This window comes from Sus scrofa, chromosome 2 (genome assembly GCF_054392235.1).
Source record: "Sus scrofa isolate SSC_HxYL_T2T_F1_AM1 chromosome 2, Sscrofa_HxYL_maternal_Yorkshire_Landrace_v2.0, whole genome shotgun sequence".
Taxonomy (NCBI): Eukaryota; Metazoa; Chordata; class Mammalia; order Artiodactyla; family Suidae; genus Sus; species Sus scrofa.
This window is the reverse complement of record NC_139384.1, coordinates 2,349,193-2,375,965: the sequence shown is the minus strand read 5'-3', so window position 1 is coordinate 2,375,965 and position 26,773 is coordinate 2,349,193. Positions and strand designations below refer to the sequence as shown.

Sequence of the window (26,773 nt, the reverse complement as noted above, 5' to 3'; positions counted from 1 at the left end):
TACACTAGCCAGAGGCCAGAGGGCACACGGAAGTTTGGTCCTGTCTTTGGGGTCCTGTCTGATGAAGCCGCGTTACCAGACTCCCGTCATCTCCCGTCGGCTTTGTGATCCTGTGTGCCCGTCACACACCGTGGAGTCAGCCTTAGATGCTCTCCCTAGGGGAAGCCCCTTCGCCTTCTAGAAAGTCCATCCTGGACCAGGAAGGCCCTCGTTTTCCTCCCCCAGGGAGAGCATTTTGTGGGCGCTCACTTTTGCAGGTGGCGCCGGGCTAACTTTTGGGGCATTGCTCTTCCGAGCTGAGCCTCACACCCACGTCTGCTTGGCCTCTTCCAGGCGGGGTTCTTCCTGTCACTGAGCGGCGGGGTGGACAGTGCGGCCACCGCCTGCCTCGTCTACTCTATGTGCCACCAGGTCTGCGAGGCTGTGAAGCATGGAAGTAGGTGGCATTTGGGCGGAGCGGGTCCCCGAGGGCGAGCCTGCGGGAGGAGCGGAGGGAAAGCCCAGGTCTGTGGTGGAGGACGCGCTGAGATGTCACAGCGTCGCGCCCAAGCCTCAGAGCCTGGGGACAGCAAGGCCATTAAAATCCCTTCCAGGGCCTTGGGCCCGTGTGGCGGCTGTGTCCCCTGAGCCGCAGGTGCCTGCCGCTGCCGTGTGGCCCCGTGGAAAGCCCAGGGGCCCCAGGGTCAGGCAAACCCGGGTCCACATTCTGCCTTTCTGTGCGGTAACATGGGCGGTTCCCTTAGTGGACGCAGCCGAGGAACGGGCATCAGGATGCTGACGTGGCGAGACTGCCGGGCGGTGGGACGGGCTGAACCGGGCTGGCGCCTCGGGCACAGCACTTGCCCTTCTGTCCCGCGGGTTTCAGATCAGGAGGTGCTGGCAGACATCCGGAGCATCGTGCACCAGACCAGCTACACCCCCCGGGACCCCCGCGAGCTCTGCGGCCGCCTCCTGACCACCTGCTACATGGCCAGCGAGAACTCCTCCCGGGGCACCTGCGACAGGGCCAGGGAGCTGGCCCAGCAGATCGGAAGGTAGTGGAGCGCTGGCGTCGGGGTGGCCAGGTGGTGGGGACCGCGTCTGTGGGGCAGCAGGCGGCCAGCGGCGTGCCCCTCCCTTGAGGAGGGGGACCCTCTGTGGGTTTCACCCCGACGCCCCCGTCTGAGGTCTCCGCCTCCGTCCCTCCCTCCGTCCCGGGCACGGGCTGCGGACTGGGGAGCCCCGTGGGGAGCGTGTGCGACCCGGCCACCATCCCCTTCCACCCGGCGCCTCAGTACCTGAGGAAGGCGGAGAGAGGAGAGAGGGCGTCTTCCCAGACAAGGGGGTTCGGTTCCATCCGGAATGTTCTCTTTATTCTCCCTCCAAGGGGAAAGCGAGGAGCTGCCTTTCTGGGTTTTTTTGTTATTGTTTGGTTGTTCTTTTTATATATTTTTTTATTTTTTGTCTTTTTAGGGCCGCACCCACGGCATATGGAGGTTCCCAGGCTAGGGGGTTGAATCAGAGCTGCAGCTGCCAGCCTACACCAGAGCCACAGCCACGCAGGATACGAGCAGCGTCTGCAACCTGCACCACAGCTCACGGCAACGCCAGATCCTTAACCCACGGAGCGAGGCCGGGGATCAAACCTGCATCTTCATAGATACTAGTCGGGTTCATTTCTGCTGAGCCACAACAGCAACTCCCCCTACCGAGTATCCTGTTGGAAAAACTGTGCCTTAAAGTGACTGAGGTCCGCCTACTCCCCCTGCAATGAACTGGTCCAAGAAATAAGGCCATTTTCCTGGGGTTTCCTGCCGTCTGGATGTTCTGGCTCTGTCCGTGGTGCAAGGGCACGGATTCTGTATAAACCGGAAGTTGACCTCGGCCTGGGGATCGAACCCTCATCTTCATGGATGCTAGCTGGGTTCATAACCCACTGAGCCACAACAGGAATGCTGGAGCTGCCCTCCTGCATGCAGAGCTCAGCTAAAAGCTGCCCCCACCCAGCACCTCTGCTCCTGGGAAGACGCCCAAAGGAATGGAAGGCAGACATGCGAACAAATATTTGCACACTCGTGTCCAGGGCTGTGTGTTCACAGCCGCACAGACAACACAAATGTCCACCGCCAGCTGATGAGAGAAACGAAACGTGATCTGTTCGTACGAGGGAAGGTTCCCAGCCTGGAAAAGGGAAGAAGCCCAGACTCAGGCTGCCGCGTGGATGCACCTTGAAAACATCACTCCGAGGGCAGGAGGCCACACGCCAGCGGCAGATACCCTGTGATCCCGCGTGTGTGAGGGGCCCAGCATATGCGGATCCACCGAGATGGAAGGCGCATTCGTCGTGGGCAGAGGCTGGAAGAGGAGGGGTGGGGGGACGGCGCGCGGTCTCAGGGTTTCCCTGGGGGGCTGATGGAAAGTTCTGGAACTGGAGGTGGTGGTTGTGCGATGTCAGGACTGTGCTAAATGCCGCGGAATGGTGCCCGCGAAGGTGGTAACCGTGTGTCCTGCGTTTTGCCGTCCGCACGCCCCCTGCCGCCTCCCAGCCACCACATCGGGCTCAGCATCGACCCAGCGGTCAAGGCGGTGATGGGCATCTTCAGCCTGGTGACAGGTCGCAGCCCGGCGTTCGCGGTTCACGGGGGGAGCAGCAGGGAGAACCTGGCGCTGCAGAACGTGCAGGTGGGCCTCCCAGGCGGCCGCAGGGAACCCCGGGGACGGCCGGTGCTGGGGTCGGCATGCCTCGGACGCACGGGTCGTGAAGCCTGGGGACAAGGACGGTGGAGCGTGTGCACCGGGGCGCGGGTTTGTGAGCGTGACGCGTGAGTGTGTACAAGCTTAGGCCGTCTCCGCATCTCCGGGGAGCGGCTCACACGTGGCCCTGCCTCCCGGGCGGCTGCTGGGCTGCGGCTGCTGGACCCTGTCCAGGGTCCCTGTCCCCTTCCTGCGGGCAGGGGTGACCTTCCCCGGTGGTGACACGAGGGGCCAAGCTCTCTCCCAGCTGGATCCCCAGCCCGGTCTCCCCACCGCCCCAGCTCATGGCTCCAGCTCTGGTCCTTCTGTCCCCATGGCCAAGCGCCCAAGCCCGGCCTTGAGGGGAGGGGGGGCACCCCTGGCTCCCGACTCTGGACACCAGAAGCTCCTGTGTCACGGTAACTTCCCTGTCTTCCTGAGGTGGCTGGGAGGTGGTGTCAGCACACGGGGTCCCTCACGCCCTGCATAGGTGACGGTCCCCCCCGTCGTCCAGCCCCGGTGACGGTCCCCCCTGTCGTCCAGGCACGCGTGAGGATGGTCGTGGCTTACCTCTTTGCCCAGCTCAGCCTCTGGTCTCGGGGCGCTCCAGGCGGACTTCTCGTGCTCGGATCTGCCAACGTGGACGAGAGGTACGTGCGGCCCTTGCCCGGACAGGTCCCCTGCTCGACCCGAGGCTGCCCGGCGGCGTCTGTCCCCCACACTCTGCCCTGGGTCCTGCTGGGCCTTTGAGTGCAGCCGAGGGCCTGAGAGGACACGGCCGTCTCTCCGGCCTGGGAGTCCCGGCCTCGCCTGCAGACCCGCCCCTGTTTCCACCACCAGCCGTCCGCTCAGCGGGCTGGGGTGATGCGGGGGAGCCCCACTCGGGGGCTTTTAATCCTCCCAGTCTGGCTCTTGGAGGCGGGGCCTGACACCCTGGCCTTGTTCCCCAGTGGGAGCCCGGCCGGGGGCGGGTGAGTGTTGGGTCTTCCTCTCGAAAAGTGGGGGGAGGTCAGCCGTGTGAGTGGGCAAGGGGACATGGGCCAAATGGGGCCGCAGCACAGGTGTGTGACCTGCCAGTCCAGGCGTAGGTAAGCCAGGGAGCAGGAAGCAGCTGCTTTTGATGCCGGGAATTAAACGTGAACTTGGGGAGTGAGGAGAAGCGTGCCTGGCGAGGTAGGGCGAGGTCGGACCCTGGAAGGCCTTGTAAGGTGAGGACGCCCCGAGGAGAGGCAGACGGTCGAGTGTGTGGTCGGCAGTGACCTTGGAAGTGGGTGGGCTTGGGATGGGGTGGAGAGCTGCGGTCATCCGGTGGTCCAGCGAGAGAATGTGGGGGGGAGGCAGGGGGAGGGCTGGACCCATTGATGGGTGTGTGAGGGTCGTGGGGCGGCTGGGACAAGTGGCCACAGATGGCTGCAAAACAGAAATGAATTTCTCCCTTCCACCTGACCTCAGGGGCTTCAAATCAAAGTGTCGCAGGGCTAGGGGTTCCTACTGTCGCTCGGCAGGTGAGTGACCTGACACTGCCCGTGAGGATGCAGGGCCCATCCCTGGCCTCACTCAGTGGGTTAGCGGCACCGGTCACAGATGTGGCCTGGATCTGGTGTGGCTGTGGCTGTGGCTGTCATGTAGGCCAGCAGCTGCAATTCCGATTTGACCCCTCGCTTGGGGACTTCCACACGCCACGGGTTCCACCCTAAAAAGGCAGAAAAATGCCGCAGAGCTGGATCCTTCTGGAGGCTCCAGGGGAGAGGCTGTTCGTTGTCTTCCAGCTCCTGATGCCCTGGCCCGAGGCCGCTCCCTCTCCCTGCAAAGCCAGTGGTGCAGGGTCCGGGCTCTGTGGTCACAGCTCCCACTGACTGACACCACCCACCCCCGCCACTAACTCTCCCGTTTTTAAGGACCCTTGTGAATGCACTTAGGGCCTCCCCCGTAACCCAGGATAGTCACCCCATCACGAGGCCCTTCACCTAATCTCATCTGCAACGTCCCATCTGCCCTGTATGCATGTGTGTGTGTATGTGTGTGTGTGTGCGCGCGCGCGCACGCGCGTGCGTGTGCGTGCAGGTTCCAGGGGTCAGGATGTGAGCATCTTTGGGGACAGCTCCATCCACCACGGGAGGTGACGAGGAGCGGGGAGGTGGCCCTGCCGCTGTCGGCTCAGGGCCCATGTGCCTCTCAGGGACCCCTGTCCCTCAGCTCCCCGCACTGCTGGACCTGGCCCTCACGTCCCAGACGGGCTGCTTCCCACTGGCTGCTGGTCATTCCCAAAGCGAACTTGACCTTGCCCAGGTCTCACAACCACGGGGACGGTGGGGAGTCAGACACAGTAACTTCGCTTACGAAATAGCATTTCCTGAGGTCCCATTGCAGACCAGGCACCCGCTCAGATGTCCCATGAGCCTATCTCACCAAAATAGGGCTGCCAGGCTTAGCACATAAAATTCAGTATTTGGGGCTGACTTCTAAAAAAATTATTCATCATCTGAAATTCAAACTTAACTGGGCATCCTGTGTCTTATTTGGCACCCTCACACCAACCCATAACCACAATTAGCAGGGCATTTCCAAATGAAGACTCCTAGCCTCAGAGGAGTTAAGTAACTTCCCCAAAGCCACACAGCATGTAAGTGGCCCAGCGGGGACGTGTCTCTGGTCTGACCGGCTGGCTGCTGGTCATTTGCAGACACCTCCTCGGGCTGGATACCCCTCCCCGGCCGTCCGCAGCCTCTGCCCCGGGCTTCTCTTGAACCTGCCGAGCTGTGGCTCTGGAGCCCCTAGAGGAAATGAGTCTTTGGGGCCCAGGGACTGGACGGCCAGGCCCCCGAGGTCTCAGAATTGGCAGCCCGTCGGGTCTGCTGTGCTCTCTCCTGCTGCAGCCTCCTCGGCTACCTGACCAAGTACGACTGCTCCAGCGCCGACATCAACCCCATAGGCGGGATCAGCAAGACCGACCTGAGAGCCTTCGTCCAGCTCTGCAGGGAGCGCTTCCAGCTGCCCGCCCTGCAGAGGTGCGAGGCGCCCGCGCCCCGTCAGCCGCCTCCCGTAGCTCCCGGGCCCCTGATGGAAACCGTCCCGCCCTTCAGGGGCACTTGGGGCCCCGCTGCTTCCTGTCATTGCTGCCCAGTTCCCCGGCTCTGGCCAGGTCAGGCCGCCCTTCTCCCGCTGTCACAGGCTGGAAGGCTGTCTTTCATGGTGTCTGTGTGTCTTGCCGCAGCATCTTGGAAGCACCGGCCACCGCCGAGCTGGAGCCCTTGGCCGATGGACAGGTGTCCCAGACCGATGAGGTAAGGGGGGGGGGGGCTTTGGCACCTTCCCCCACCTCCCTCCCCCTGGGTTCCTCCATGGCCTCCTTTCTGCCCCAAGGAACTGGGTCCCATCGCGGGTTCCTGGCCTAGGAGCCCAGGGCTCAGCGCCAGCCCACTGCTGGCCTTCCATGTTCCACTCGGGCCTCTCGAGGTTGCAGCCGGGAGGAGGGCGTGATATGGGGTGGGGGTGAAGAAGGAGACCCCTTGCAGGTGGGGGCCAGGGAGGGTCTCCCTCCATCCCTCTGCTCCACACCCGCCTTTGGCTCAGGGCTGAAGGGGCAGGGGTTTGTAGCTTCAGTGGACGCTGGTGGAGGTGGCCATGGACTGTCCTGCGGCCTGTGGCAGCTGACCTTCCTGCCTCCAGCTCCTCTGGTCACAAAGACTTACTCTCGTACCTGCGGTTGCCACGGGGGAGGGCAGGATGGGGGGTTGGGGGTCAGCAGAGGCAAATTATCACATGCAGGATGGAAAAGCAACACGCTCTTCCCGTGTAGCAGCACAGGGGCTTGTTCACTACCCTGTGATAGACGGGAAAAGAATATGCAGGCAGTTCCTGTCGTGGCTCAGAGGTTAAGGGACCCGACTAGGATCCATGAGGACGTGGGTTGGATCCCTGGCCTCGCTCCGTGGGTTAAGGATCCGGTGTTGCCGTGAGCGGTGGTGTAGGTCACCAGTGCGGCTCGGATCTGGGATCTGGCGTGGCTGGGGCTGTGGTGCAGGCCGGCGGCTACAGCTCTGATTAGACTCCTAGCCTGGGAACCTCCATGTGCCGCGGATGCGGCCCTAAAAAAATACATGTATATATTTGTCTTCAGAGTAAGTGCTTAAGTGTGCACTGCTTTTGTCAAAGTTGTTTCTACGTGTTTTGTTCTTTTGCTGCTGCTGTCTATGCAGTGTGGCTCATTTCGCGTTGCGCAGGGCCTCCGCCTGCATCAAGCACAGCTGATTTTCTCTGCCGTTTTCTGGCCTCCGTCTGCTGCTCTTCCCACCAGCCTCACCGTCTCCTTCCCATTTTAGGTGGGTTGGTTCTTCTCCCACTGTCCCAGGCGGGGGACCAGGTTATTAATTCGAGATCCGTTCCTTTTTCGATATAGCTGTTTACCTCTGTAAATCTCTCTCTCCGCACAACTTTCGCAGCGTCCCAAAGTTTCGGTTTGCTGCGCCTTCGTGTTCCTTCATCGCAAAAGTGTTCTCTAACTTTTCTCGGGACTTCTGGGACCCTTTGGTCCTTTAGGAGTGTGTGGTGTCATATGACCACATGCTGATAAATGTCCGAGAAGTCTTCCTGTCACTCAGTTTCCCATTCTGTCCCACTGTGGTCGGAGCCCCCTCTGTCTGATTTCAGGGCTCTGACCCGGGCAGGGGCCTGTTCTGTGGCCTGGCACGTGGTCTGTCCTGGAGACTGTTCCTTTTGTGTCAAGGGCCTGCTGCTCCATGGTCGGTGGTGTGTCCCAGGCTGTCGGTAGCTCTGATGGGTTGATGGTATTGGGTTATTTCCTCGTGGATTTTTTTCGTCTAGCTCTGTCCGTGATCAAAAGTGGAGAACCAAAGTCTCCCGACTGGGCTTGTTGAGTTTAAGGAACCACGATGTGACTAGGAAATATTCACGTGATGCAAAAAAAAAGAAAGCGACAGAGGAGTCCCTGGGTCGGACGCACCTGGCACTGGGGACTCAGTGGAGCAGGGTAGACGAGGTCTCTTTCCCTAAAAGGCTCACTGTCCCCTAGGGGGACAGATGTGGGAAGTAATATCTGCTGACATCAACCCAGGCGACCCTGTGGCAGCAGAGTCCCTCGGCTGTGGGTCAGGACAGGCTTCCCCAGGGAGGGAGAGGAAGGCCGGGTGGGGGGATGGGGAGCAGGGCGCAGGCCTTGTCCCAGGGGTCCTCCAGGCCCCGATCAAAGGGGAGGTGGTCCTGCCGTGTCGCGGTCTGTCCCCTGATGGCTCTGGCCGTACACCCTGGGGCATGGCGGGAGGGATCGGAGCAAATTCTGAGAAGTGGAGGAGGGGTCAGGCCGGCATCAGCCTCCGAGTAACGCTGACACTTGAGCAGGTCTGAGGAAGCCCGTGGCCTCTGATGTGGCCAGATGTCCCCGAGCTGGTTCTGTCCTCCGTGTCCTCGTTCTTTGCACACAGTGGCCTCTCTGTCTTTGTGTTGGTGTCGGGAGGCAGCTGTGACAATACGCTGCGGTGGGGGTGGGGGCGGCATCCTCGCCCGGTTCGGGGCGGGAATCAAGGTGCCAGCGGGCCGGCGCTGCCCCGAAGCCTCCTGGGGAGGGTCCCTCCCACCCTCCAGGGTCTGGGGCTCCGTCCTGCCTCTGCGGTCACACGGCCTTCCCTGCCTGCCTGAGTCCCTCCTCTCTGGCCCGTATAAGCACACCTGTCACTGGGCTTAGGGCCGCCCCGAGTCCAAGGTCACCTCACCTCAAGACCCTTCGCTTGGTTACATCAGCAAAGACCCTTTCCCTGGACGCACTCACGGGGCGGAGGCCATGGACACATCTTCTGCGAAGGCCACAGTCCCTCCTCGTCCCCCAGACCCAGCGTCTGGGTCCTTGTCATTTTCCCGGATGCCGCAGTCTTTGTTACAGCCGCCCCGACACCAACGCAAAGACAGGGTGGGGCACAGGGCCCCCCCGGCGAGGCCTCTGTGCGAAGAATGAGGACACAGGGAGGACAGACCCGGCTCCGGGGCATCCGGAAGACGCACCTGCCCCGGGCCTGTGCGATCGGTGCCCCTCCCCCGGGCCTCGCTGGGGCCTGTCCCAGAAGGAGCGTTACGCCATCCCCAGCGCTGACGGGCTGTGCCCCTCCTTCGTCCGCAGGAGGACATGGGGGTGACGTACTCGGAGCTGTCCGTCTACGGGAGGCTCCGGAAGGTCGCCAAGACCGGGCCCTACAGCATGTTCTGCAGACTCCTGGTCCTGTGGAAGGACACCTGCAGCCCCCGGCAGGTGAGCCCCACGCGACGCCCGCCCGCGGGGAGTCGGCCGGTGAGGACACCTGTGGCGGCGCATTTGACTCGCAGGAGCAGGTGGCCTCGGTGTGACCTTTGAAGGGCGATGCCGTCTCTCAAAGGAGCTCAGGCCCAGGTCCAAGCCCTGAGCAGCCGGCCCTCGCTCCGCCCGGCCACGTCCGTCTGCGTTGGGGCTCGGCCGCCTCGTCACAAGCAAGCTCAGCCTCCTGTTGGGGGCAGAAGCCAGAACGTCCCTGCCTTTCTGCCCCTGGTCAGGCTCCTGAGGGCTGAAGCCCACTGACAGGGTGGTCCCCACAGAACCGCCCAGAAGCCTCACAAAATGCGTCTTCCCGGGAGCCCTGCCCAGATTTCCTGATGCAGTTCCCCGGGCGCTGGAGTTAGGAACCCACGTCCTCACGGCTCCGCCCCCACCTCGGCCCCACCCGTGGCCTCTGTCCACTCCTGCCTTCCAGGAAGTTCAAGTGTGGGGAGCGGTAGCAGGTGTCAGGGGACCGGTAGCCTGTGCAGCCCAGGGTGCGGCTGGCAGCACACCAGCCTGGGGTCTTTCCAGCTCAGTGAACGTCGGGCCCTGCACGCCCCTTGTCTCGCAGGTGGCTGACAAAGTGAAGCGGTTTTTCTCGAAGTATTCCGCAAACAGACACAAAATGACCACGCTGACCCCTGCGTACCACGCTGAGAGCTACAGCCCAGACGACAACAGGTTCGATCTTCGGCCGTTTCTGTACAACACCCGCTGGCCTTGGCAGTTCCGCTGCATAGAAAACCAGGTAAAGTGGGCAGACGCGGCTTTTCTCCCTGCGAAGTATCTGTCGAGGAAACACCAGCTCATTTCCATTGAGGACTGAGAAGCTTTTGGTTTGAGGCACGGGTGGCATTTTTGACCGTCCTTCTGTCTGCAAAGGGTCTGTTATGTTTCAGGCTGGAGCCTGGCACGTGCTGTTCTCGGCTGTGCCGAGTCTCCCCGAGCGGGGGATGCTGAAGTCCGTGGCTCTCCGCCACTGTGTCCAGATGACACCAAAGCACTGTCAACTCTAGACTCCCTGGGTATCCAACTGGCTTCACATCTTCCAAACCGTCTGCTTTTCCTTTTCCCCCTAATTAATTAATAATAGAATAAAGGGAGGCAGAATGAAATCAATTTCAAGGCAAGTCTAGGAGTTCCTGTCATGGCTCAGCAGGCATGAATCTGACTAGTCTCCATGAGGACACAGGTTTGAGCCCTGGCCTCGCTCCGTGGGTTAAGGATCTGGCGTTGCCGCGAGCTGCGATACAGGTTGAAGATGTGGCTCCGATCTGGCATGGCGGTGGCTGTGGCTGTGGTGTAGGCCAGTGGCTACAGCTCCGATTCACTCCCTAGCCTGGAAACTTCCATATGCTGCAGATGCAGCCCTAAAAAGAACAAAGGAAAAAAAAGTCAAGTCCAGGAGTTCCCTGGTGGCTCAGGGGATCCAGGGTCTGGCATTTCGGTCACTGCCGTGGCTCGGGTCACTGCTGTGGCGTGTGTTCCGTCCTTGGCCTGGAACTTCCATATGTTGCAGGCACAGCATAAAATGGAATAAAATAAAAAGATAAAAGGCAGTCTAGGGCCTTCCTTTTCCATGGTAGGGAGCAAGTGAGAGGCCGCCCTCGCAAGGGCGGGCAGCCATCTGATGGGAGGAGAAGGACGCCGGTTAGGGAGGCATGAGCGTGCTCAGTCGTGGGAAGAGCAGTGTTGAGCCCGAGAACCCGGGGGCGGGGGTGGGGTGTCTGCAAGGCAATGATGTGCGAACTGAGATGGAAGCCAGGTAATGCTGCGTGGCCGTGGCCGTGGCCGTGGCCCTCCCCGGGCGTTTTGCCCGCTGGGGGACGTCGGGTGATGTCTGGAGGTGTTCCCTTGTCCCTCCCGGGCCAGGCTCTGTGCTTCTGTGTCTGGTGGGTAGATGCCACTAACATCCCACAGGGCGCAGACAGCCCCTCCTCCCACAAAGAATCGGGCCGCGGTGGGGGCTCGGCGCCCACCGAGGGGCTCTCGGGAATGGATGCCCCCGATCAGGAGCAGGGCTCAGAGGCTGTGCAGCCGAGAGATCTACGAGTGTGGGAAACCCGTGGGGAGAGCCGGACTCACCTGTGGCCTCCCGGCCCAGCGGTGACCTGCAGACTCCAGACCCCCCACCTCTCGGTGCCCAGAAGATCCTCCTGGGACCCGCCTCAGCCCCGTGGACGTGACCCTCTTGGGGGCGAGTTGGTGCGTTTGGACGGCGTGACCCGTCAGGTCCCCGTGGTGATGCTGTGTCTTCTAGGTCCTGCAGCTGGAGCGGGGACAGCAGCAGGATCTGGACGGCGTGGACTGAGGGCGCCCCTCCCCCAAGGATGCACCTGCCACTTCGGCCTCGCTGGTGACCAGGAGCCGGAGCGGCCGGCGTCGCGGCGAGCCTTTGCTGCTGCATTTCGAGGAGAAGGGTCTTTTCAGTCCAGATCCCTAAACAAAACTCGAAATAAAGGACGTGATTGGATTTGATTTTCGTCTTTTTAGGGCCACACCTGCGGCATGTGGAAGCTCCCAGGCTAGGGGTCGAATCGGAGCTGCCGCTGCCGGCCTGCACCACAGCCACAGCAACACGGGATCCGAGCCACGTCTGCGACCTACACCGCAATTCAGAGCAATGCCGGATCCCCGACCCACGGAGCCAGGCCAGGGATCGAACCTGCATCCTCATGGATACTAGTCAGTTTCGTTTCTGCTGCCACAACGGGAACTCCCAAGGATGTGATTTTTAAGTCCCCCCTTGAAGCAAGTGCTTCCAGCCCCTCCGTCCCTGGTGTGGGGGGCGGGGGGGTGGGGTGGGGGTGCTGGGCTAGAATGAGTCTCCCTGCCACGACCCCCCCTGGCAAACAACCTCTGTGGCTTTGCAAGGGGGCCCTTGCTCCTTCTCCCTCTGTCTTTGTAGGTGATTCTTGCCACTATAAACCAGCCCGTTTCCCTGATTTCTGTCTCCTGGCCGCTGTCACTGTCATTCTGAGGACCTAACCTGCAGGGATGTACTTGGGCTCTGTCTCGTGCCACCGGGAAGGCTTCACCTGCACCTGGGGCCAGGCTGCGCGGCCACCATCTCGGCCCGAAGGAAAGGCCCCGGGGGTTGGGGGCAGGCTGCCCGCTGTTCTCACCAACCTCCTCTGTCCACATCAGTATCACCTCCCGGGTCGGTACCAAGGTTAAGCAGAGTGCCGCCCATGTGGGAAGGAGGAGCCGGGCTGGGCTCCGGTTCTGGGCCTCCTGGGAGGTCCAGCCTTGGGTCCCAGCAACGCCAGCCCCCGATTCTGCTGGACCTGCGGGAATTCCTGGGAATCCCCAGGAATATTTGCAAACCACATCAGCGTGGACCTTCTGTAGGTGAGCCCCCAAAAGCCTTACCCGAGAACCTGCTAAGCAAGGGAAGTAATTTATTGGTTGACCTGCTGAACAGTCCAGGTGGTAGAGACAGCTTCAGGTCTGGTTGGACCCAGGGCTTGTGGCATGTCCTTGCAGTTTATTTCTCTCCTTCCCTCACCCTGCCTGTCTGTGCTGGCTTCCTCCATGCTCTGCATCGGGGGGCTGTGGCTCCTGTCTTGCAGTCTCCCAAGTTCAAATCTGGCAGGAGATGAGCACGTGTAACTTCCCCGTGGCTTCAGTGCAAGCCCTGGATTAGCTCAGCTGGGTCACGTGCCTGTTTCCAAACCAATTCACAACCACCCCAAGGTCCCCCAGAGAGGACCAGGAGGGCTTATCAGAAGTAGGGGAGATGGGAGTTCCCATGGTGGTGCAACAGAAACACATACAACTAGGAACTACGAGGTTGTGGGTTCGATCCCTGGGCTCACTCAGTGGGTGAAGGATCCAGCATTGCCATGAGCTGTGGTGTAGGTCGCAGACACAGCTCGGATGTGGTGTGGCTATGGCTGTGGTGTAGGCCAGCAGCTGTAGCTCTGATTAGACCCCTAGCCCAGGAACCTCCATATGCCGCAGGCGCGGCCCTAAAAAGCAAAAAAAAAAAAAAAAAAAAAGAAGTAGGGGAAATGAACCCCAAGTCCTCCCAACAAGAATGGCTGCTGCACACGCCCTCAGGCCCTGGCCCGGGCCCTGCGTCCTTCCGTCTGAGTCCATGCTTCCTGGCGAAGCTGCTGCAGGCCCTGGGTCTGCAAAGCGCGTGCGCAGAGCTTTCTCAGCTCCTGCCGCGACAGCAACCCCTGGGGACGTGTTGATAGGGCTGCACCGAAGGCTCAGGCCCAAGACGGGGGACTGAGGGCACCGCCGGCTGCGTGTCTCCCCCCGCAGACCTCAGAGCAGTCTCCCCCTCCCCACGAGGGCCGCGTCTTTGTGCTGTCAGGTCGCCTGCCATGAAGACAAGTGTTCACCAGGACACAAAGCCACGTCCTGCTGTCCCGACCGCTGTTCCAGAAGCGCCTCAGCCTTGTGCGGCCAAGCCCCAGTGCTGTGGTGTGAATGTGGGCATCCCCCAAGTTCACGTTGAAAGCCTAAGCCCCCATGTGACAGTGCTGCGGGCGGCAGCCCCTGGGAGGTGATGGGGTCCTGCCGGGGGAGCCCCATGAACGGGGTCCGTGTCCTTATAATACAGGCCCCAGGGGCCCCAGCCCCTCTGCCACGTGCAACCCAGCGAGAAATCTGCCGCCCAAGCTGGGAGAGGGCCTGGCCCCGCTGTGCGGGCACTTGGCTGTGGCTCCCGGCCTGGAGAGCTGGGAGCAGGGCATTTCTGTTGTTTGGGAGTTGCCAGGCCTGTGGGGTTTTGTTACAGCAGCCACAGGCTGAGACCCCTTTGTTTTCTCCGGAAACAAAGTACTTCACTCTGCAAGGAGAATTCAGGCCTTCACCTCCGAAGACTCCAGAAGGAAGACAAATGAAACAGCAGTGGAATCTGTTCTCCGAGCTGATGTGGCCCAGGTGCGCTGCTATTTCCCTAACCAGCCCTGTCTGGAGGGGCTCAGCTGGGAGCGGGCGGTGTGTCCCCTGAGAGCAGCCCCCCAACCCTGGGGGGCTCCCCCCGGCTTCTGGCCTCCCGGGTGGTGACACGAATGAGCTCAGGAAGACGTGGCCATGGGGTCAGCAGCTGAGCAGTGGGAGCTCCCCCTGGGCTGTCCCCTTCTGAGATGACAGGCGCGGGGGGACGGCCAGGCCCCCTCCGTGCAGGTGCCAGCACCCCGCGGGTATCCCAGGCGGACGGGCACTTTGCCAAGCCCTGGAGAGGAGGCCTCCTCCTGCCGCAGCCCCACCGCCTGATGGAGCCCTCGGTGAGAGTCTGCAGCGAGGCCGTGGCTCCCGCACCACATGTGCTGACAGGGATGGGGCCGTGGCCCAGCGAAGGACAGGAGGGAGCGTGGCCACTGGGGACGCCATCGTGGGGTCAGGGACAGGGTCCCGAAGCAGCCTCCCTAACCCTAACCCTGAGCTCGGGGGTCCCAGCCCTCCAGGTGTAGGGTAACGTCCCCCCGTTGTAAGGGAGTCCCCCAGCTATAGTGTCCCCTGCTGTTGGATGGTGTCCCCAGTTAGAAGGTAGTGTCTCAGTAATAGGTAGTGGCCCTCATTTATAGGGCAGTGCCCCCCCCGTTATAGGTAGTGTCCCCTCTTTACAGGGCAGTGTCCCCCAGTTATAGGTAATGTCCCTGGTTGTAGCATATGTCCCCACAGTTATAGGATAGTCACCAGAGCTTGGCTAATGAGAAGCTGCGGGTTCCTGTCTGTAGCACAAGCATGGCGTGTGGGGTCCTGGCTCTTTCCTGAGCCCCCCTCCCACCCCCCCCACCCCTGTTCCTGGAGAGGACAGGGGCGTGTCCTTCCAAGCACAGAGCCAGCCCAGAATCTCCTGGGGCCGCTCCTGAGAACTCAGACCCACCAGCGCCTTCCTCTCCCCACTGGACAGTCCTACCAGCTTTGGCTGCAACGTTTCCCGCAACAGCCACAGCAGAGCCACGCGGCCAGATGACCCAGAGTCACTGCAGGGTGTGTGTTTACTGCAGCCACACCCGCTCCAGCTGGACCTTGTCCCCCTGGACAGCACTGATCAATGCAGCTTTATTGTGTTAAAATTCTCAAGACCAAAGGAGAGTTTTGGGACAGACAGCACCTCCCTCGAGGTCAGTCCATGGGAAGCCAAGGAAAAAACAAAACCACACTGCATTCAGACCGCAGAACGTGCTGGAAAAATGGGCAAAGGACGGAGGCTCGTCATTTCTAAGGACCCATCCACACCCAAAAGGAATTTAGCAGCCTCATTATCCCAGACTGAACACGAGCGAGTCACTGGCAGCCTAGCCGTCAAGGTCCGGTGTCACTGCTGCGGCGAGGGCTGTTGCTGTGGCTTGGGGTCGATCCCTGGCCCGTTAACATCCACGTGTCTCAGGAATGGCTGAAAAAAACAAAACCCTGAAAACTGGCAGAGTTTCGCCTGTAAGGCAAGGTTGAAACGGACCCTCCGAGGCCGGCGAGTGACGCGACGATGCTGCTTGACACACGTTCTGCAGGATGATCCGACAGTGGTTCCAAAGGCTCAGGTGCGTGTGTGCCTTTGGTTTCAGACACCAAAAGAGCTGCTTCCAGAGGTTCTTAGTTTTTTTGCACAGAGAAGGGAACTCTTAGGGGCTGCCTTGGGGAGCTCTCTGCTGACGATGAGGCATGGTTACTACCTGGAAATTGTGGGTGCCATGCTTCAGGAACCTGCGTCCATCCTTCTCCTCCTTGCCAATGGGGGGCACCTTCCCATCTTCCCCGTCCTCCACCTCCTCGCCCAGGGCTCCCCGGAGGACCACCTCGAGGGGCTTGCTCGGCCGCTTCCTGTGAAGGCCACCGATGAGGTAGAAGGCAGGGTTAGCCGTGCTGTTGACACAGGACAGGAGGACACAGAGGTCGTTGAGGGTGTGATCTCTCGTTTTGGCCACGGCGAACCTGATGATGCTGAGGGGCAGACCGAAGAGGAAGAAGCCCAGGACAGAGAGCAGAAGGACCACGTAGAGCTTTGGGGGATGCTGCTGCTGGGCGCTGGCCTGGAGGCGGCAGAGCAGCAGCAGACTGGACGCGCCCAGGATGGAGAACAGGAGGAAGACCCAGGCGGCGGTGGCGGTCACAAGCGCGGGACAGAACTCTGTCTCTGGGATGAGTAACTGACCACAGGCGTGGCCTCTCAGGATATTGATCAAAAAGGTCAGAATCCAGAGGAGGACGCTCACGATGGCCGACAGGTGCTCGGGGCAATGGCACCGATACCAAATCGGGAAGAGGACGGACAGACAGCGCTGGAAGCCGATGGCCGTCAGGATGCCCAGGCCAGTGAAGTAGAAGAAGAACGTCAGGACCACGAAGACCTCGGGAAGGTGAAAGCACCGTCGGAGGAAAAACCTCAGGATTTGGCGGACAGAGAACATAATCTGGAAGCAAAGATGCATGAAATCTGCGATGGCCAGATTGGAGCTGTAGACGAAGAAGGAGCTCTTCTGGGCCGACAGATGGACAAACCCGATGACCAGTCCATTTCCCACCAGCCCGCAAAGGGCCACAGCTACCGTGATGGACCGGAAGGCCACGTGGCCAGTGAGCCCCAATCCTGCAGCCAGCTCTGCGGCCTCAGTGCCAGACGGATTACTTGTCTTGCAGTAGTTGTCCATGGTGAGGGGGTCCGAGCTCAGGAGGACTCCACTGGGTCCTTTGGACCGGTGACCCCTGGCCCTCCTGGGGAGTCAGAGATGACATGCAGACACTCCGGCATGCAGGGAGGGCCCTGGCTCTCCCCCGCCTGTATTCCTCGTCTCTCCTCCCCTCCTTTCCTCCCTTCTTGCCCCTTCGCCCCATCGCTCTCTCTTACTCTTCCCCTTCCCTCAGTTTCCCACCTCCAGGCCCAGCCACACGCATCCCGAGTACCAGACCTTCCTGTGGTTCTGAGCTCTCCCCAAGGGATGAGCCAAGAGCCCAGCTGCATCCTCTTGAGCGGGACCCTTGGGCATCGGCATGGCTCACTCACTCAATCGTCTCCGCATCTAACCAGCTGGTTCGCTTGTGTCCTCTCTCCCTCAGGCTCTGAGCAAAATGCGAGGTGGAAGCAGGTGGGGAGAGCCAGTCTCTGCCTGCAAGGACCCCGAGGTCACAACCACTGACGGGACAGTATGATTGGAACTCTAGCCCTCGGGGGACAGTTGACCCTTGAAGACCTGGTAGACGTTACCAAGGAGGATGGCACCCAATGCAGAGAAACCACTTGAAGAAGGTCCAGAGGCTTGGGGGAGCGTGTCCACGCCGAGGGTGGAACGCTCAGTACGGTTAGTACATGAAAAGGAGTTCAGGGTACAGGGGAGAGGATGACGGAAGATGGCAAGGTGTGTGGAGGCATCTGGTCTGCCTCCATACCTGTGTCCAGGTGGCAGGCCCACTGACCTCGGTGGAGTAAGTCAGCTAAGTATCATATGATAGCACCTCTATGTGGACTCGAATAAAGAATGATACAACAGAGCTTTTTTATAAAACAGAAACAGACTCCTAGATTTCAAAACCAGTCTTATGGTCGCCATAGGGGAAACCGTTGTGGGGAGGGAAGAATCGGGAGGGTGACAGTGACATGGACATGCCACTGTATAAAACAGATGATTGATGAGAAGCTACCACAGAGCACAGGAGAACCTACCCAATAGTGTGTAATAACCTAGAGGGGGAAAAAGAATGGATGTATGAATACGTGTGCCTGATTCACTTTGCTGAACACCTAAAACGAATATAACATTGTAAGCCAACTAAACCCCAATAAAACAAAATAAAATAAAACGTGTAATTAATAAAAGGACCAAGGGATACAGAGAAAAGGAAAGGGTGCAGAGGAAGAAACCAGAAGTGAGTGATGTCTGAGGAGCTAAGAGGGGGGCACAGACGCAGAGGAGGGTCGGCAGTCCCGTAGAAAGCCCTTGAAGTTTGAACCCATGAACTATATCAGTAGTATGAGGGATTGAGCATGTTTGGGATGGTTTTAGAGTGTAGACCCATAATGCACTAGCAACAATATTCTAGGGACATGAAGGAGAAAACTGTAGGAGGTTGATGTCATCACGAATAACTTACAGTGCTCACCAAAATATTCTGGGCACTGTTTGCCCAAGGAGCCCGCGCCCTGGGGCCGGTCCACTGCTTCGATGGCTGGAGAGTGGTCAGGACACCAAGGCCATCTTCTCTGTGATAGGTCCTAGGCTGCTTCTTCACGGAGCCCTGTGACTGCCGACTCTGGTAGCTGTTCCATTTCAGACTCTCATGGTTTAAGGTATTAGTCTCTCCACGCCATGTAGTCCTAATGCAGAAATGGCATAAGTCACTCCATGAAATCATTGGATGAGAATGCTGGGGTGAGGCGGGCTGAGCAGGGAGGAGAGCAAACACATGGTAGCTAAAATGGGGAAACCCCTGGGGAATCATGCAGAAGGGCATGACCAGGGCATCACTGTTTCCAATCAAGACATCAGACCAAAGCCCAGAGGGCAGGGAGCGAGAAGCTGGATGAACCTCAGAGCCGTGGCAGGTTGGAAAGCCAGGGTGAGAACAGCAGAGGCACCAGAGAGGGCACAGATGCTCTGGCTCCAGAGCAGAAGCTGGCTCAACACCTGGGGGAAAATTCAGAGAAGCGTAGGAGGTGGATGGCTCACGCTTCCCTTTGGTGCTGGCCCTGGAACCGGTTCCAGGAGGCACCTTCTCTGGAACTCTCACCCTTGGGGCATCTGCTCCGTGCTGGGACCACTGAGCCACTCTCGGGGCTCCTGAGGAGAGTAGAGCTCGGAGGGTTACCAAGGTGGTTCAAGGTCCCTTGTTTTATCCTGTGTGGGGTCATTGGCCAATCAGAGGCCGAGTGTCACCCCAGGAGGATATCTCAGGATCACTATTGCATCCTCTGCATTTCCTCCTCTGTTATCTCATCCTCACATTTGGCTTCTGTCTCAATATTCTCAGAATCACTCTCCTGTAACTTTTTTTTTTTTTTTTTTTTTTTTTTTACTGCCACTCCTGCAATACATGGAAAATTCCTTCCAGATCTCCTAGTCTGAATAACCACAGTTATTCAATCATTTTTTCAAGTAAAAATAGTGATCAACAGACTTCAGAGGCTGTTTCCATTCTCAACTCAAGTAATTGTGACGCGATAGTCTGAGAAAATGACCATACAATGATATACAGCAGAGGTGACATATATGTAATACCTATTCACATATTTATTGTATACTTATGTATTTAGACGATATAAATCTTTCTTATTTAGTCACGTAAAATAGTAAAAAGTCTTAAACTCAAGGGTCTATATTTAATAAAATTAAGAGTTTTTCTGCTTCATCAAGGATCAAGGATGTTCCTGGGTGAAGGTGGCTTTTTCAAAAATTTCTGTGAGGCCATGATGCTGGGAAAGAATGCAGTAGTATGATTACCCTCGTTGCCACAGCCTTGGTTTGAGCTAAGACCCTAGCTCTTTTACCCATCATTGCTTTTGCATCCATCAGTGGAGATCTCAACAAAGTTGTTCCAGAAGAAACTATGAAGCTCAAAAGAAATTATTCAGGAATTCCCTAGTGGCCCAGTGGCAAAGGGCTTGGCATTGTCACCACTGTGGTTTGGGTTACTGCTGTGCCCCGGGTTCAATCCCTACCCAGGAACATCAACATGCTGTGGGTGTGGCCAAAAAATTATTCAACATTTTGTTCATTTGAGCACTTTTGGTTGCTGCCAAGCATTCATATAAAAGAAGATTTTCTTCAATAATTTTTTGCTTCTGATACCAGATGAATATGAGAAGTTCAACTATATCTATAGGTTTTTGTAAGTATGTGTGAAGAGAGTATATTAACTCAGTTTTTGTGCTGTGGCTATACCTTTAAGGTAATGAGTTACTGTATCATTAGAGAGTGGGGACCATCAAAATACTGACTTATCTCCAGCAGCCCTTCACCAATGTCAACTCTGCAAGTCAAATAAGTAGTTGGAATAAGTGAAGTCATGAGCAGAGTGGGAATAGAGATACTGTCAGTGTTTACAAGAAACGAGGAAATTTTAGGCAAAGCAAGATGATTCTCACAACTGCACAGAATGGGAACAACACCCACCTTGCTAAAATATGTTATCTAATGTCCAGTTTTCAACACAATATTATAAGACATGCAAAAGAAATGTGAGAGTATGACCTGGATGCTGAGAACAAAAGAAAAGCAGGCAGATGCTCTGCCTGTCAGATTGACCAGATATTGAATTGAACAGGCAAAGATGTCCAGGTAACCACTATAAATATATTCAAAGAACGAATGGAAGCCATACAAACAGAAGAAAAGAAAGGCGTGAGGACAATGTCTCCTCAAAGAAAATCAGTAAGGAGATAGAAAATAGTTTTTTATAGAAGGAACCAAATGGAAATTCTGGAGCTGAGAAGTGCAATAACTGAAATAAAAATTCACTAAAGGGGCTCAACAGGAGATTCAAACTGTCAGAAGAAAGATTTAGAAAACGTCAAGATAGAGTGATACTAACTATATAATCCAATGAACAGAGGGGGAAAGAAGGAACAAAAATGAAGCCTCAGAAAAAGGGGGCACAACATTTAGCACACCAAAATATGCATGATGGGAGTGCCAGAAGAGGAGAGAAAGAAAAGAGTAGGAAAAATATTCAAAGAACTAATGATTGAAACACCTCAAATTTATTTAAAAAAACAAACAAGAACAAAAAAAAACCACTCGTGCATACCAGGGAGTTCAGTGAACTCCAAGAAACTCTTTGGGGATGATAAAATAGAGACACAGGATGATGAATGGCTTCCCAGTCAAGCAAATATAAAGTCAAGGTCTCCTGAAGGTGGTCAGAACCTAGGGCTAGAGCCCTTAATAACGTGCATCACAACTCCAATGGCGTATTCTCCTCCAAAATTCAGCTGAGCTTGTTTTTCATATGATTCCTGCAGACCACAAAAATGCAAAGATTTTACAAGCATGTAAGAATCAATGCAACTAATTCTTAACTGTTGACCGTAAGAACCTCAGTGATATAAGAACTATATGTATTTCTAAGCACTGGGGTTTTCATCTTTAACAAACTAGAACAAAGCAGATTATACAACATATAAACTTAAAGGCACATCGTTTAGTGTAAACACAATATACTGAATAAAAGTGTTTATAATGATTGTGTGGCTAGCTAAATAGTAATATCCCCTAACAGAGACTGTTAGGACTTTGAAGCATTTACATACACAGAAGTTTAAAACTTTTTTTTTTTTGTCTTTTTTTTTTTTTTTTTTTTGCTATTTCTTGGGCTGCTCCTGCGGCATATGGAGGTTCCCAGGCTAGGGGTCGAATCGGAGCTGTAGCCACCGGCCTACACCAGAGCCACAGCAACGTGGGATCCGAGCCGCGTCTGCAACCTACACCACAGCTCACGGCAACACCGGATCGTTAACCCACTGAGCAAGGGCAGGGATCGAACCCGCAACCTCATGGTTCCTAGTCGGATTCGTTAACCACTGCGCCACGACGGGAACTCCCAGAAGTTTAAAACTTTTAAGTGGTTAAAAATGGCAGAATCATGGGCAAGACTACGGAGAAACTATACCAAGGAAGGGTCAAGAAAGAAATCACATAGAACTGAAGATCTACAATGAAAAAGATGTACAGGACAGAAATCAACCATAAGGCCAATTACTCTCATCTCTCTATGTCTCCCCTGCCATACTTGTCCTGTCATTTCACCTGAGGGTCCAGAGGAGATTGAGTCCAGGGGGGAGGGAGAGGGTTTTCATACTCAGAGAAAAGGTGGGAACAAGACATCCCTCAGGGAAATCCCATTTCTTCCCCACCTCCCCTCCAAGCTCACACCTGGCTCCCCCTCTCGGGACAGACTGACCTCCTTCTTTGCCCAAGTAGATTATTCTAGAAGGGACCCAGATGCATGACCATGGAAGGACCAATGTCCAGTGGCCACATTTTTTAGAAATAAAAATCAAGCTGCAATATATGACAAAGAATGTGATAAGTGATAAGGCCCCCCAAGGGAAGGGGCAGGCACTAAACCCTCACCTTTCCAGGACATGTTGCTGTGTGACGGGGGTGGGACAGAGTGTTTGATGTTGACTTACTCTCAGGACCTCGGGCTCACCACCAGGAACTTCCGGGACAGATTCTTCCACAGATGGGCTGCGAACAGTGTGGCAGCTGGAACACAACGTTAGAACCTATTCCCAGTGTGCTCTGGACCATTTCCTAGTGTGTTGTTGGAGCAACCATGGCAGCACGAGCTAGAAGAAGAAAGGCTAATTAAAACAAGGTCTTGGGAAGGTTACTTCTTTACTTCTGAGCAGCAGGCCAGGACACATAAGCTCCAAGCCCATCAGCACCATACTTATTTTCACACACCAAGTTGTTTTAAATCATGCCCCAACACACGGATTTTCAGCCATTTAGAGTCTGTTTATCATTCTCCAAAACGTCACACAGCATCTGCTAGCCATAGATAAGACAAACATCCGGCTGTGAAAGACCTCAAGCCACAGCGCCTGCCGGTGCCCTCTGATGCAGAGGCTCCCACCATGCTGCTGAGTAATGCCACCTGGACCCACAAGCCCTCTGCCATTCCCCTCTACCGCAGCAGAGCCCTTGCTCTCATCACCCTGGGTGATGGTCCCTGTGCTGTAGCTTCTAGAAGGTCTCATATTGTGAGGCACGTCCCTTACCAAACACCTGGCAGAGTGCACCCTGGTAGAGCTCATTATGGATACCTGCCAGCTCATGGCTACATTGCACATGATCACCCCCCAAGTCCGTCAAATGTTACTTCTTGGTCAGGTGACCCAACACTTCGGACTCCATGTCCTCGTCTGAAAAATGAAAACCCATTGGGAGGATCAAATGGCATCAACGCCAATCAGCTGAAGCACCACCTGGCCCATTAGTTAGGGTCTGTAGTGTGGAACAGAGCATTGGTACAGGACGCCTCCTTGGTCTCTCCCCCACACAGATCTGCTTCCCGTCCACCCTTTCCTTTTCATTGTCTCATTCTCTGTTGCACCAGACCTGACTCACAGGCCACAGTGATCATGCATCTGACCAAGGCCTCGACACTGCGGTATTCTGGAAGAATCAGAGACCCTGGGTCAAGAAGGACAGGGGTCCTCACGTAGGTACGGTATTTATTTCTTACGAAGGAAACAAGCACCAAGAGTAGCCTCTTCTGCAGCATGAAAACGGGGATGGCCTCATGGAAGTCACTGGGGAACAAAGTTTCAAGATGGCAGACATGCTTTTCTGTACTAGGTGTCTAGGCGTGGGGAAGATGGGGAGAGGAAATGCCATCTTCCCCTAGGCACTGTGAGCCCAAGAGCTCGCCTACCCTAACTTTCTTCCATGCAGGAAGCCTCTTTTGGGGAGCGCATGTGTGGCACCAGGGCCCTTGTGAAATCTGGGTTTGATTTTGTTCCTGTTCTAGAGGTTGGTCTACTGCCACCTAGAGGCCACCTCAGGAACTGCAGGGCTGGGCAGAGGGTCTCTAGCCTTTCCCGACTCTCAAAACCCTTATCTAAAGAGCCACCTGGAGTGGGACTTGGAACCCACAGGGCACTGACCCTCACTGTTCATGCCCGTCTGCCTGATTCTCCCTCTGCCTCTCCCACTTGCATACTAGTGCTTGCATTTTTTTTCTGACCATGAAAACAGAGTAAAAACCAGAGAGAGAAGCAGCTGCTGAGGGGGGACATTCCAGAGGCTATAAGGGAATTCTAGAGATCCCACCAGCTGAAACCGTCACAGCCAACCATTGTAACTGATCAGGGCCCTGTGGGGTTCCCGGGCACAAAAGCCTTTCCGGGTCCCCCATTCCTTGTTTTTAGGAAATGGGCCTCATTCAGCCTCCACGGCCTCCCCTGAGTTCCAAGGGGCAAGTTCAGACAGTTGTGGTCGGGGAAGGGAGAGGATGCAGAGACAAGGGAGGAACAGTCAAGAAATGACAGTCGATTTTCTACTGTTCGTCAGACTGACCCAGTCACACATACATATACCTTCTTTTTCTCACATTATTTCCCATCAGGCTCCATCACAAGTGACTAGATACTGTTCCCAGTGCTACACAGAAGGATCTCATTGCTTACCCACTCCAAAGGCAATAGTTTGCATCTATTAACCCCAGACTCCCAGTATGACTGGGTCACTTTGCTGTACAGCAGAAAGTTGACAGAACACTGTAAACCAGCTGTAGTGGAAAAAAATAAAAATCACTAGAAAAAAGAAAAAGAAAGAAGGAAACAATAGCACAGCCTTGGGGCAGAATCCTGGTTCCCCCTCAAGGGGCACATAGAATGACAGATGCATTCTATACACATAAGAGAAAAGTTATATTCCTTATGCTTCTTTTAGGGAGGAATACTTGAAAACTGAACAGCTTGGTGTCCTTCCTGGTCCTTCTCCCTGGCTTCATTTCGCCCTAAACACAATCACCCATAAGCTAAAGATTAGGCATCCTGAACACGATTGCCTGTGAGTTAGACGATTAGCACTTGATTTTTTTCAGGAATTTACCCAGTTCTAATCTCTGATCAATATGTCCTCTTCCCAAGTACTGTTATTCTAGGCAATAACCCAGAAAACCACCTTCGCAATCAGGCCGAGATCTCCTGACACCAGCTTTGATGGCAAAGATTTTCCCCTAGAGACGGAAGGATGCATTTTTTCCCCAATCCTGGTCCCCATCTGAAAGCTTGTTTTTCTGCTTTTTACCATAAAACTCCCCACAGTTCTCCCAAGGAGGCACAGTCCTTAAGGTATTAGCCTGCTGTAGCCTTCTTTGCCTGGCAAAGCAATTAAAAATATCTTTTTCTCCTTCACCCCAAACTCTGTCTCTGTTTCTATTCAGCACTAGTGGACAGAGGCTGGGTTTTGGCAGCAATAAGGGTCATCTACCAAAAACAACAACTTACATCACACATAATGGCAAAAACTGGATCCTCCCCCTGGAATTAGGGACAAAACGAAGAAACCTAGTCTTACCAACTTATTCAACATCATCCTGGAAGTCCTAGCCATCCCAGTGAAAAAGAAATGAAAATACATAGACTGGGAGTTCCCATCGTGGCTCAGTGGAAACGAATCTCACTAGTATCCATAAGGATGCAGGTTTGATTCCCTGGCCCTCGCTCAGTGGGTTAAGGATCTGGCCTTGCTATGAGCTGTGGTGCAGGTTGCAGATGTGGCTTGGATCTGGTGTTGCAGTGGCTGTGGTGTAGCCCAGCAGCTGTAGCTACGATTCGAACCCTAGCCTGGGAACTTCCATATGCTGCAGGTGTGGCCCTAAAAAAGCAAGCAAACAAACAAACAAATAGACTGGAAAGGAAGAAATAAAACTGTCTTTACGCACAGATGACCTGTACAGAAAATTCTAAAGACTCTACAAGAGAAATCTGTAGACCTAATGCACAAGTTTGGAGAGACCTCAGCATGAGAGGCACTAGAAAGACCATAACTGGAAAAGAGAAGTGTTTTAAATAACATTTATAATTGCCTCGAAAAGCCAAACACTAGGTATAGATGTACAGAAAACACGCTGGATCTGCATGTTGAGAACGCCAAGACTCTGAAGAAAGAACTCCGAAGATGAATGAAAGGAAAGGTGTACCATGTTCATGGATGGGAAGACCCAACGCAGTAAAGGCATCGGTTCTCCTCAGGTTGATCTGCAGACTGACTGCCGTTCTAAGCAAAATCCCGGAAAGACTTTTCCTAGAGGTAGACAAGCTGACTTTGAAATTTACATGTAAAGATGTAAGAACGAGAGCAGCTTACACATTTTGAAAAAAGAATAAAGTGTGAAAATCACATTACCCAACTTAAAAACTTACTCTGAAGTTGCAGCAATGAAGACTGTGTGGTCCTGGGGAAGGACAGGTTCAGAGATGGACAGAACAGGTCAGAGCCCAGAAATAGACCCTCAGGCATGTGGTGAACTGATTTTGACAGGGTACAAAGTCAATTCAGAGAAAGGCGTCTTCTCAACAAATAGTGTGGGAGCGACTGGATTTTCATGTGCAAAAATATCTTGTTCTAAACCTCATAACTTAGGCAAAGATTAACTCAGAATTGGGCATAGGTCTAAGTATAAAATATAAAATGTTTAGATTAAAACATAGGGGAAAATCTTACCAACCTAGAGTTAGGAAAGGAGTTCACAGATTTGACAGGAGAAGTAAACTCCATCAAAGGTAAAAGCCTGCATCCCGATGTTCGCAGAGCTGACAGGAGGGATGCCTGGAAAGCAGTCTGGGAGCATCTGATAAAATTGAAATGATACAGAGTCTTTGACCCAGAACGTTCTCTCTGGGAGTGAAGCCACCCCCCCGGAAAGCAGCATCTATCCAAGAAGATGCATAGTGCGGCTGGCGCAGCATGGCTGGTGGTGGCAGAATCCGGACCACGTGCATGGCCACGCAGAGAGTGCAGCTGGCACCCACTAGCACAGCCCTGGCACCTGGCACCGTGCAAGGCTGACCCCAAGCTCCAGGCACCAAGAAGCAGCAGGGGGCTACCTGGGCGGGGGGTGGTGATGGAAGAGGGGGAGGGGAGGCTCTGAGACCTTGTGTTGCAGGCAGCGACCCCTGGTGTGCACCCCAGGATTGTACGGCTCGCGTGGACCCACACGGGCACAGAGGATCTGCCAGGAAACACGCTTTTTGGCCAGGGTGCAACTGCGTGTGGAGGTGGGAGAAGGCACAGTGCAGGGCCCACAAAGGGAAAAGAAGAGGCCGTGGCTTTAGAGCCACATGAAAGAAGG

The 26,773-nt window shown here is 55.6% G+C and overlaps 2 protein-coding genes across 28 annotated transcripts in view; one reads left to right on the top strand and one right to left on the bottom strand.

The window, feature by feature from the left end:
* Nucleotides 1–11,486, top strand: part of NADSYN1 (NAD synthetase 1) — a 37,353-nt gene extending 25,867 nt beyond the window's left edge. For 6 of the 27 annotated variants that reach the window (XM_085010444.1, XM_085010437.1, XM_085010443.1 and 3 more), the window contains 9 exons: nucleotides 334–436; nucleotides 866–1,034; nucleotides 2,526–2,661; nucleotides 3,256–3,362; nucleotides 5,589–5,720; nucleotides 5,927–5,996; nucleotides 8,843–8,971; nucleotides 9,585–9,761; nucleotides 9,913–10,132. In XM_085010444.1, coding sequence (XP_084866570.1) covers nucleotides 334–436; nucleotides 866–1,034; nucleotides 2,526–2,661; nucleotides 3,256–3,362; nucleotides 5,589–5,720; nucleotides 5,927–5,996; nucleotides 8,843–8,971; nucleotides 9,585–9,761; nucleotides 9,913–10,029 — 1,140 coding nt within the window. In that variant the 3' untranslated portion in view covers nucleotides 10,030–10,132. Of the gene's footprint in view, nucleotides 1–333; nucleotides 505–865; nucleotides 1,035–1,452; nucleotides 2,662–3,255; nucleotides 4,218–5,395; nucleotides 5,721–5,926; nucleotides 5,997–6,911; nucleotides 7,084–8,842; nucleotides 8,972–9,584; nucleotides 9,762–9,912; nucleotides 10,133–11,273 lie in introns of those variants that run through there. The other 21 variants (XM_085010440.1, XM_021082641.2, XM_085010445.1 and 18 more) reach the window with 13 other exon arrangements.
* A 4,072-nt stretch (nucleotides 11,487–15,558) lies between these two features.
* On the bottom strand, nucleotides 15,559–16,680 carry LOC102159152 (mas-related G-protein coupled receptor member X2). The gene has a single exon (XM_005660597.3). The coding sequence runs from the start codon at nucleotides 16,621–16,623 to the stop codon at nucleotides 15,598–15,600; it is 1,026 nt and encodes a 341-aa protein (XP_005660654.3). The 5' UTR covers nucleotides 16,624–16,680; the 3' UTR covers nucleotides 15,559–15,597.
* Between the last annotated feature and the right edge of the window lie 10,093 nt (nucleotides 16,681–26,773).